At 34.2% G+C, this 10765-nt stretch overlaps 1 protein-coding gene across 1 annotated transcript; it reads right to left on the minus strand.

Moving 5' to 3' along the window:
* Positions 1-550: 550 nt before the first annotated feature.
* On the minus strand, positions 551-5904 carry LOC148853003 (putative fructokinase-5). The gene is made up of 5 exons (XM_088946251.1): positions 5590-5904; positions 4095-4505; positions 1956-2090; positions 1181-1297; positions 551-1036 (listed from the first exon to the last, which is right to left on the minus strand). Exons 1-5 carry the CDS (start codon positions 5797-5799, stop codon positions 800-802), a joined length of 1110 nt encoding a protein of 369 aa, XP_088802377.1. The 5' UTR covers positions 5800-5904; the 3' UTR covers positions 551-799.
* Positions 5905-10765: the final 4861 nt, after the last annotated feature.

The raw sequence follows: 10765 nt of genomic DNA on the forward strand, positions 1-10765 counted from the left end.
TCATGAGTCAGGGCACGAGGACTAAGAGGAGGGAAGGGTAGAACGAAAATGAATGACTTTTGTTCTAACCCTAAAGACCTAATTTGTAAGAGTGATTTTTTTTCATTTTTATTATTTTTTTAAGTCAATGAAAATGAAATTCATAACCCGCGAACCGATGCCCAGGTCAAACGGTTTAGCGGTTTGACGGTCTGGGTCAGCGGTTTTTTGACATTTTCAACGGTTTTTTAAGATTTAGCGATTTACAATATAATCGGACCCAGAGGGCTGAATGGTTACCAGTTTTTTGGTCCGACCATCGGTCCGGTCCGGTTTTGAAAACTATGATCAAGACTATAATGATAAAATCATAAAATAAAAGAGAACTAGACTCATGAATGGAAAGATGCCTTCCATCCACGTAAGAAGCTGGACTGGATCACTAGAGGAGATTAGTGAGGTCTAATAAACCTGTTTATTTGATACCAAATTAGAGAAAGAGAAAAATGAGAAATTGCATTTCATTATTCTAACCCATAATGACAAAAGAATAAATAGAACCAACTCAAGATATAAGGATAATCTTATCCTAAGCAGGGTATATAAAAACTAATTTAAATGGAGATAAAATCTCACACAACTTATTACAATAATCCTTGATATATCCAACCACTTTTGTAAAAAAAAATACTCACACATAACCTTATTACAATAATCCTTGACACATCCAACCACTTTTGTAAAATCTCACACACCTTATTACAATAATCCATGACATAATTGTAAAAAAAAAAAAAAAAAAAAAAACAGCCAATAAGTATCAAGTCATAAATACTTTCTTCCTTTGTATTAACATTAACAAGATTCCCAATAAAGCAACGAACCATGCAAATGCCATAAACGCTGTAAATTTTCCTTTGGTTTTTTCCTTGGATCTCGCAATGAGTTTGAGGGCAGCAGATGTGTTTGGAAGAGCTGGAATTGCTCCTTTCCGGGTTGTACTAATCGCACCACAGGCATTTGCAAAAAGAAGAGCTTCCTTCAACTTCTCTTCATCCTATTTTTTAAGTTTTTACATGATGAGAATTACTGAATTAGTAGATAAACAACATGTAATAAGTAATATAAGAAATATTATTAGTAGAAAATGATCATGTAATAAAGATGAAAACAAGAAAAATTAATGAAGATCCATAGAAACCTCTAATATTGCAGTGTCTCTGGCAACTAAGAAGAGAAATGCACCAACAAAAGCATCACCAGCTCCAGTTGTATCAATTGTGTTAACTGAGAACCCATTAATTTGTCCTTTGAAATTCTGTACATTTTATAGTGAGACTAATTAGAAATACATAAACAAATTTAAGAGTTTGTAAGTTATCAAAAGTATCTGCCCAATTACCAACCAAACAGGTTTATATAATTTATTAAAGCTCAGTTTGTAATAATGTATAATGGGCACAACAAATTTTCAGGATGAAACATTTGTTAACCTTACCAATTTATTAAAGTTCAGTTTGCGGTAAAAACTGTGTTAATCTACCAATTATATCAAGGAAAAGTATTTTCTGTCCGTAAAAGGGGCAGAAAATAATAAAAAATGTTTCAGCCAAAAGACTTTTTCAAAGTTTTTATAGCTGAATTGGACAACGTCTAGGGGTCTGGTTCCCGGGTTGAATGGTCTGATCATTTAGATCGAACGGATGGTCTGTTTTGACAAAAAATAAAAATAATTAAAAAATGGCCAAACCGTTGGATGATTCGAATGGTTCGACCGCCCAAGTCAGTGGTTTGTTGACCAAATCAACAGTTTTGGGGGGAAATAACGATTCTGGGGTAAAATGGAACCAGTCACCTGACCGATTCCTGGTTTTTCCTGTCCAACCATCCAGTCCGGTCCAATTTTGAAAACCATGTTTACATCCAGTTTACAAGAAAAAAGCACAGCATAAAGGAAAAAAATCAAAAATAAAAACCTTGGTGAAGTATCTACAACCCTTTTCTCCATCTGTCACAAGAAGTAACTTGAGTCTTTCATACCAAAGTGACAAAACAACATCTTCATCCATGGGATCTCCCTGAGTTAAGAATGCCACCTCATCATCGCTAACCTGCAAATTTAACCCAAAAAATGAATTAAAACCTTAGTAGTTCTGATGTAAAACTGGAAGCTTTTCCCGGTTGAAGCTAGCATTGGAGTTACCAATTCTCTATGCAGAAGTCTTAAATTGAGACTATAAGAGCCAAATAAACAGATAAGGCTAGTTAGGTTTGTTTGCAGTGTTTCATTGGCACCAGTGTAAATGCATGAGAGTACAAATTAATATGTTGAATGCATAATTTGGTTTTTTTTTTTGCTTTAGATTTGACTGTCTTAGTTGTTTGTAGAAGTAAAACAAGAAATAAAATGATCTCCAATTAATTAATTATATTAAAGAATTAATGGGGGTAAAAGGAGAATCATTTATTTGAGAGTGGCATAGGAAGCAAGAGATGTGGTCCCCACTTTATATGAGAAAGAAGTGAGGTGCAAGATAGGTGGTGCAAATTTTGCATCAGTCTTTTGGATGCAAAATTTGCACTTCCAATAAATACAAATGAGACAAAAGGTATTAATTTTGTAAGGATTGAGCACAAGTCATAGTTACAAACAAGCAGATATGCACAACTGAACCGGGTGTGGTTCAAATTTGCACTGCAAACAATCAAAGCGTTAGGCTGTATTTGGTTGTAATGCAAATAAATTTGCATTGATGCAAAACCATGGCAGTGCAAATGATTTGAGTGTAAATTCTAACTTATATTTGTTCTAAATTTAAGCTTATTTTGTTTGATTGCAATACAAATGAAGTAAATTAAGACATAAAGCAGAATAAAGTAAAATCCAAAACAAAACTAAACAATAATTTGCATTTTTTACATTTGTACTCCTATACATTTATATTAGTGCAAATAAATTTGCACTGCATCCAAACACAGCCTTAGAAACGATTCTCTAGATCTTTCAGGACATATTCAGTGTTTTCAACCAAATCATTGACCTGAACGGTTGGACCAGTGGCTAGCATAATTCCAGTTTAGTTCGACTTCGAATCAGTTATGTTATAAAACCCGTTGACTCAGTGAATGAATGACCCATCAACTTAGGTGGTTTAAATGTTGACTATCTGATCCATTCAGCTGACCCAACAGGAGGAGGTCATATTTCAATATGAGAAAATGAGGGGAGATTTCAGTATTTATGTGAAATGTTAAAAGAGGCTTAATTCTTTTACCCCTTTGTTTTGATATTTTTATATTGATGATATAAAAGGTTGATCTATTGATCATAACTATTGACTAGTTTGAATCATGAACCCAGAGTGGTAAATTGTTCAAGCTCCAGACTGAATTTTAAAACACTTGGACAAATTTCGCCAACTTTTTTACCAGGTCACAGAGTGTGCCTTACACCAACTTCATAGCTACATCTCATCCTGTATTGAGAACATCTTCCCATGAATAATAAATACAAGTATCGGAAATGTTCTCAATCAGGACACGCTGTGAGGTGCACTTTGTGTGGAGCAAATCCGGACTCGCCATGAGGCATTGAGGCCAGGCCTAGCCACTAAAGTTAAAGTTACCATAGCCAACCTGGTAAACCAATCAACCCCTAACAAATTAATAATAGATGGGACTAGATGGACTAAGGCAAAATCATGCATAACGAGCTAGGCAACCTATCACTAGTGAACATTCTAATGCTCTGTAGTTGTAAAGTGGGATGGGCTGCTCGCGGACTGGCATGGCGCAGTTACTATAGCAAGCGAGCCATGCCAAGCCCAGCCTGAACCCCTGAGCCATGCTGGATTGGGGGTTTTCAGGTCCATGGACTAGTACGGCACGAGAAAAAAAATTTGGGCCATGCCACTACAGCCCATGGCCTGCATTCTAACCCGGCCCATCCACTATAGTGCAGCTTGAACGGACATGTTCACTCATAATAGGTTTTCCAGCCCACTATACATGATTTTGTCTCAAACCCATTCAGAGTACTAATGATTTTTTCCCATACAACAACAACAACAAGGTTAAGGTTAATTGGGAAGAGAAGAGAAGTAGTAAGTAGTAACCTTGATAAAATCAGCTTCATTCCAAATGCTCATAATCCCTTGTCTAGCAGCCTCAGCTGAAGGCCAGAGCGGCAACCGCACATTGGGGTCGTAGGAAAGCAAAGCGCCAGCCCTTTTAGCGGCGCCCATGGCCGCAAAGTGAGCAGAGCGGCATGGCTCTGAGATCAAGCTTATAGAGCCATAGTGAAATATCTTGGCCTGCTTGATGAGACCCAAATTAAGCTCCGATACCTTCAGCAGCATATCAGCACTTGGGTTCCTATAGAACATGAATTCCCTCTCTCCATTCTTCTTCAACGTCACAAATGCAAGCGCTGTCCTTGCATCGGCATCCAAGCACACCCCCTCTGCGTTCACTCCATTCTTCTTCAATATATCAACCAGCATATGCCCGAATTCATCGTCTCCAAACTATAAAACCATACATTAATCATATATATAATAAGTTAGCATCCATCCTTTAAGCTTCATGTTTTAAGCATTAATCCGGATCCCACCCTTAATTAATTAGGCTGCGTTTGGAAACGATGCAAATGGAGTGTAAATCCCAGTTCAGGGTAAATTTGCATTCTAGTTCACTTTTACCTGTGTTAGGCAACATTACATTTATGCATTGACAAATGACAGATCAATGCATATTTACATTGATACAAGATGTAAAAGTACATCATTAAAAAAGAAGTAAATTTACATTCAAGTGGGCTCTTAATAATAATAATAATAAAAAAAAAAAAAAAAAACATATGCTTTATTGAAATTCATATTTGCATCCATTACATCTAAAAGTCTGTTGGTAAGAAGATAAATTTGTCAGTGCAAAACTAACCCAACTTTACCATTTATATGAACCGTTTTACACTCTATATATTTGCAATCACACTTATTTGCATCATTTCCAAACACAGCCTTAGAACTGTCAATGGATCGGGTCTAATTCGTAACAGGGTGGACCAGCCAGTCCCAATTGATTATTAATTGGTTTGGTTCTACAGAATACATAGACCCAGAACCGAATCAATTATTAATTGATCTGACCCAATTAGTTTTAACCAAAATTATCTTTGGCTGTATTTCTAACCAAAATTACCTATATAGATAGGTTTTCTTACCTTTCCCTTCATTTTCAACCAAACACAGCCTTATATACCATCTATGAAATTTACCCTTTTAGCTATAACACATAACAAAAATTACAAGAAACCAAGAGAGCTTTATATATTATTAAGTATGCAATGATCAGTTCACTTATCAAAAAAGAAAAAGTATATAATCAGTTTGGAACAAAAAGAACCGGTTCTATCAAGTAGACACGACCGATTGACACAGCTCTGCTCTTAATTTATGTTTTAATTAGGTTTCCCGTTTTTAAGAGGAGCTCGAGCTAGCACACAGTCATCAGAACTTCAGAAGCTACCATTTTGATGTCTTCCAGTTTTCATCTTGATGATAATTAAGAATATAGTCCAGAGGAGGAGAATTAGAGGAAAAAATCTACCTTCCCAATGAAAGCTGAATTGCCACCAAGCTTGGCAATGGCACAGGCCACGTTAGCAGGAGCTCCACCAGGAGCTTTGAGGAAGCCAGGCGATTCAGCCAGAGAAACTCCGGCGGTGTCTGGAACAAAATCGATCAGCATCTCTCCAAACGAAACTATCAATGGGTTTTTCTTATTATTAGCTGAGATAGACATCTCTCTCTTCTGCATGCTTCTATCTTGATTTTACAAAACAAGCATGGGGAGAGACCCAAAGAGAAAGAGAGAAGCCCGAGAAAAAGAAACGACCATAGTGTTCTAAATAAAGCGAAGATTATTTAGTAAATTACAAAGCTAGGAGCATCCATGCACAGCTAAAGGAATGAACAGTACAAAAAAATCAAGAACTTGCTGATGCAAAAGTAAGACTAAGGTAAAGAATAGAATATAGTGTACGTTAAAGCTAGAAAAAAGAAAAAAAAAATTGTGTAGGTGTAGGGATAGATGGATGTTATATTGCTACTATCACACTGACATGTAAGGGTGTCAATGGATTCCACGGACCATCAAGACATATTGGATTGGACCAATATTTATTAGATTAGAATGGACCTGTTCCGTTCGTAACAAATTTATATTAGATTGGGTTGGATTAAGCAAATATCTTGTCCATTTATATAAGATGAAAATATATGTGTTAATGCATGGGTTTGGATTGAAACCAATCTAAATCAAAATGAATTTGAACAAATTGGACGGTATAGACATTGAATTGGACCAGTCCAAACTGGTCCAAAGCATTCACTAGATTGGATTGGACCTGGTCTATTTATAATGGACCCACATTAGACTGGATCGGATTGGACCAAATCCAGTCCAATTGACACCTCTAAATTGACATGCATGCATGCATCATTTTCATCCTTTTTTGTGTCATTGGGCGAATTGGTTGCAATGCAAATAAATGCAATATTATAGTAGTGCAAATTTTGATTTATTTTTGTTTCAATTTTACCTCATTTTGTTTGATTAAAATAAGACCTCTGAAACAGAATAAAGTAAAAAACAAAACAAAATTTGCATTATTTTCATTAGCACTTCCATGCATTTTTACTAGTGCAGATAAAATTGAACTGAAACCAAATGCAGCCCTTATATTCATTTGAAAGATTCCTCATCTACCATCTACCAAAACACACCAATTGCTGTGTTGTATAGAAATACAAGCACCCCATATAAGGGTGTAAGCAGGTCTCATGGTAATAGGGCTGTCAATGGAGTCCCAAAGTTCAAGACCCAATCCGATTATATGAACGGAATAGTTTTCAAACAATTTTAGAAGTTGTATTCATTTAATAACTAGATGAGATGTGAATGCATGTGCATATGCATATCTTACCTCATTTGATCTAGTTTTTTTAGTTTTTATTCTTCACTAGCAAATATGTATGTACTTTGCAGGTGACAATTTTAGATGATAATGATGATATAAATAATAGTGTCCAAAATTTTCTATGATTTATTTTGAAAGGTAATTTAAGCATTACTTTTCATCTCATTCAATTCCTTCTCAAGACTTATATATAAGAAAATAAGTATAATAAATAATAATTGTTTTCTAATGACGTTGAAAATGAAATACAAATTTTGAAACTAACCCGAAAAATGAAATTGTTTTCCTATTTGGTGAGGGATCAATCGTTCAACCTTTTAGGTTAAATGTGTCAACCCTTGATATCATAATTGAATTATAAAAATTAGTAAAAGATAAAAAAGTAGAACAAAATTATGAAATATGTAAAAATATTGTAGAAAACATTAAGGTGAATCTCTAAAGAAAAATGAGTGTGATAAAGATAATTTTTATTAACGATGGAAATAAATTAAAAAATCTAAAACCTATTCAAAAGCTAAATTGTTTTCCTATTTGGTGGTAGGTGAGCAATTCAAACTTTCATGTTAAACATGTCAACCTTAATGTCATAATTAAATAATAACAATTAAAAAGATAAAACACAAAAAATTCAAAAAAGCATACATTTCATAAAAGACATTTGGGTGCATCTTTGATATTTTATATTAATCGTATTAAAAGAAAAATAAGTATGACAAAGAGAAATTATCTTTATTGACGATGGAAATAAAATACACTATTTAAAACTGAAATAAAAAATCGAATTATTTTTCTATTTTGTAGTGAATCAATAATTCAACCTTTTGAACCAAATGTGTTAACCCTTGATGTCATGATTAAATAATAAAACAAGCCACTCTACCCATGATGATTTCCAATGCCTTCTTTTCTCTTTAAGCCTAACGAGGGATATGTTGTGCAACTGTTTTGGTATAGTTGGAAGATTATATGACAACAATAGTGGACTGGTTATTAATAGGGTTAATTGTTTCAAAGTTCCACCAAGGGATGAGTTTGATTTTACTGAATTTGGCACCATAATTGGAGAAGACGACCTATTTCTTAATGTTTTTTTTTTTTTGTGGACCTTAAACCAGGTGTCAACATAGGCATAATTTGTGCCCATCTCTTTATTGTGGGAAAAAAATAGAACTATTGGGTTCTAGATGCATTTGATGGTACAAATACTACTAGATCACATGGATGATAGATGTTGCAACAATAATTGATAATTTAAAATTACAAGAAACCATCCGGTCTGTATGATGTCAGATGGTTTCTAAGTCTATAAAACAACATGTGGTATTGGATGGTGTGTACACTTGTGAGAATCATATACAACATTGTGGCCTATTGGGTTTTAGATGAATTTAAGGGTGTATATATAATTTTATCACCTGGGTAATTGATGAATCAAAATTGTATTCAATCATTCGGCCTGGGTAATGTCGAATGGTTTCTAAGTCTATAAAAAATCATCTAGTCTGCCCAATATCAAATGATACACACACACACACACGTGCACCAAATGATTTTAAGTTGCAACCGTCAACTATTTGGCATTATATAGACTAGATGGTTCCTTGCACATTACCAACTATAGTGGTTAAGATATCTTGTTTATATTGCACAGATATTTAACATATATAAAGCAAGTTGGTTCTTAGTCTGAATTAGGACATCTCAATCACGAGCCTTTTGTTAATATAAAGTTCGAATCATGATATCTCAATCTCGTTAGTTTTTCATAAACCTAGTTCTCAATCTTAATCTGAACTTGGCCTTAGAAGTCAACGCATAAAAAAGAGAAAAAAAAAGCACTTGAGCAATAGCTCAGCTTTTGTAAGAGAGAGAGAGAGAGAGAGAGAGATGATTACATGTACAAAAATAAGAGAAGATGGTGACTCTCAAACAGTGAAGACAATGAGAAAAGGCAGAGGGGGGAATAATATTAAAAAAAGAAAAAGAAAATTGGGTTCCATTGGGCCACTCTTTTTAGTTAAGATCATTTTGGTCAAAATAAAAAAAATAAAAAAAAAACTCTCTCGCTCACTATTTTTGTAATAATTTTCAAAACGTCACACACACACACACGTGCACACACGCACCAAATGATTTCTAAGTTGCTTCCATCAACTATTTGGCATTATATATACCGGATGGTTCCTTGTACATTACCAACTATAGTGGTTAAGATATCTTGTTTATATTGCACATACAACTAAATATTAAATAAAGCCCTATTGATATTTAACATATATAAAACAAGTTGGTTCTTAGTTTGAATTACGACATCTCAATCACGAGCCTTTTGTTAATATAAAGTTCGAATCATGATATCTCAATCTCGTTAGTTTTTCATAAACCTAGTTCTCAATCTTAATCTGAACTTGGCCTTAGAAGTCAACACATAAAAAAGAAAGAAAAAAAAAAGCACTTGAGCAATAGCTCAACTTTTGTAAGAGAGAGAGAGAGAGAGAGAGAGAGAGAGATGATTACATGTACAAAAATAAGAGAAGATGGTGACTCTCAAACGATGAAGACAATGAGAAAAGGCAAAGGGGGGAATAATATTGAAAAAAGAAAAAGAAAATTGGGTTTCATTGGGCCACTCTTTTTAGTTAAGATCATTTTGGTCAAAATAAATAAAAAATAAAAAAAACTCTCTCGCTCAATATTTTTGTAATAATTTTCAAAACATCACACACACACACACACACACACACACGCATGCGTGCGCGCGCACCAAATGATTTCTAAGTTGCAACCATCAACTATTTGGCATTATATAGACCGGATGGTTCCTTGCACATTACCAACTATAGTGGTTAAGATATCTTGTTTATATTGCACATACAACTAAATATTAAATAAAGCCCTATTGATATTTAACATATATAAAGCAAGTTGGTTCTTAGTTTGAATTACGACATCTCAATCATGAGCCTTTTGTTAATATAAAGTTTGAATCATGATATCTCAATCTCGTTAGTTTTTCATAAACCTAGTTCTCAATCTTAATATGAACTTGGCCTTAGAAGTCAACGCATAAAAAAGAAAGAAAAAAAAAGCACTTGAACAATAGCTCAGCTTTTGTAAGAGAGAGAGAGAGAGAGAGAGAGAGAGAGAGAGAGATGATTACATGTACAAAAATAAGAGAAGATGGTGACTCTCAAATGGTGAAGACAATGAGAAAAGGCAGAGGGGAGAATAATATTGAAAAAAGAAAAAGAAAATTGGGTTTCATTGGGCCACACTTTTTAGTTAAGATCATTTTGGTCAGAATAAAAAAAAATCTCTCGCTCACTATTTTTGTAATAATTTTTAAAACATAACTGATTTTGTTAATTTGGCATTTTTTTTAATTCTCTTGCAAAAGTCCCTTACTTTTAACCAAAATGTTTATTTTCCAAACTTTCTCTTCATATGAACCACTAGCCCAAAGCTTCCAAATTTTCTCTATTCTTTTGTTGTTTATACAATTAGTATTGTTTTTTCTATAGAAACTAGCTTCAATGGTAATTGTGTGGGTATTTTGTTGTTTATTCTTTATACCAAATATGGTGATACAGATATTTTGATGTTATTTCCATATTTGATATATCCCTTCATTCATAGAGAAAGCTTTTCCCTCTTGTCGTACAGCAGGTCTCTCATATCTTTTGAAAGAACTCCCTCCCACTTCTCCACCTTCCTCTTCTTGCTTCTTGTTATGACTCCTCTCTCTCCCATTCTCATCTCCCCACAATGTCTTGATGGAGGACAAGGAGATTCTTTGTGATC

The sequence above is a fragment of the Nelumbo lutea genome, chromosome 5 (assembly GCF_056320005.1).
Source record: "Nelumbo lutea isolate HS-2025 chromosome 5, American lotus-T2T, whole genome shotgun sequence".
NCBI classification, from domain to species: domain Eukaryota; kingdom Viridiplantae; phylum Streptophyta; class Magnoliopsida; order Proteales; family Nelumbonaceae; genus Nelumbo; species Nelumbo lutea.

What these genes read in the sequence shown, in the direction of transcription:
- LOC148853003 (XM_088946251.1), bottom strand. Translation starts at nt 5,799, where the DNA reads ATGCAGAAGAGAGAGATGTCTATCTCAGCTAATAATAAGAAAAACCCA. An exon ending in ATTCAGCTTTCATTGGGAAG is followed by an intron (nt 4,506 to 5,589) that starts GTAGATTTTTTC and finishes ATGGTTTTATAG; the next exon opens with TTTGGAGACGATGAATTCGG. An exon ending in GTTGTAGATACTTCACCAAG is followed by an intron (nt 1,298 to 1,955) that starts GTTTTTATTTTT and finishes TAAAATGTACAG; the next exon opens with AATTTCAAAGGACAAATTAA.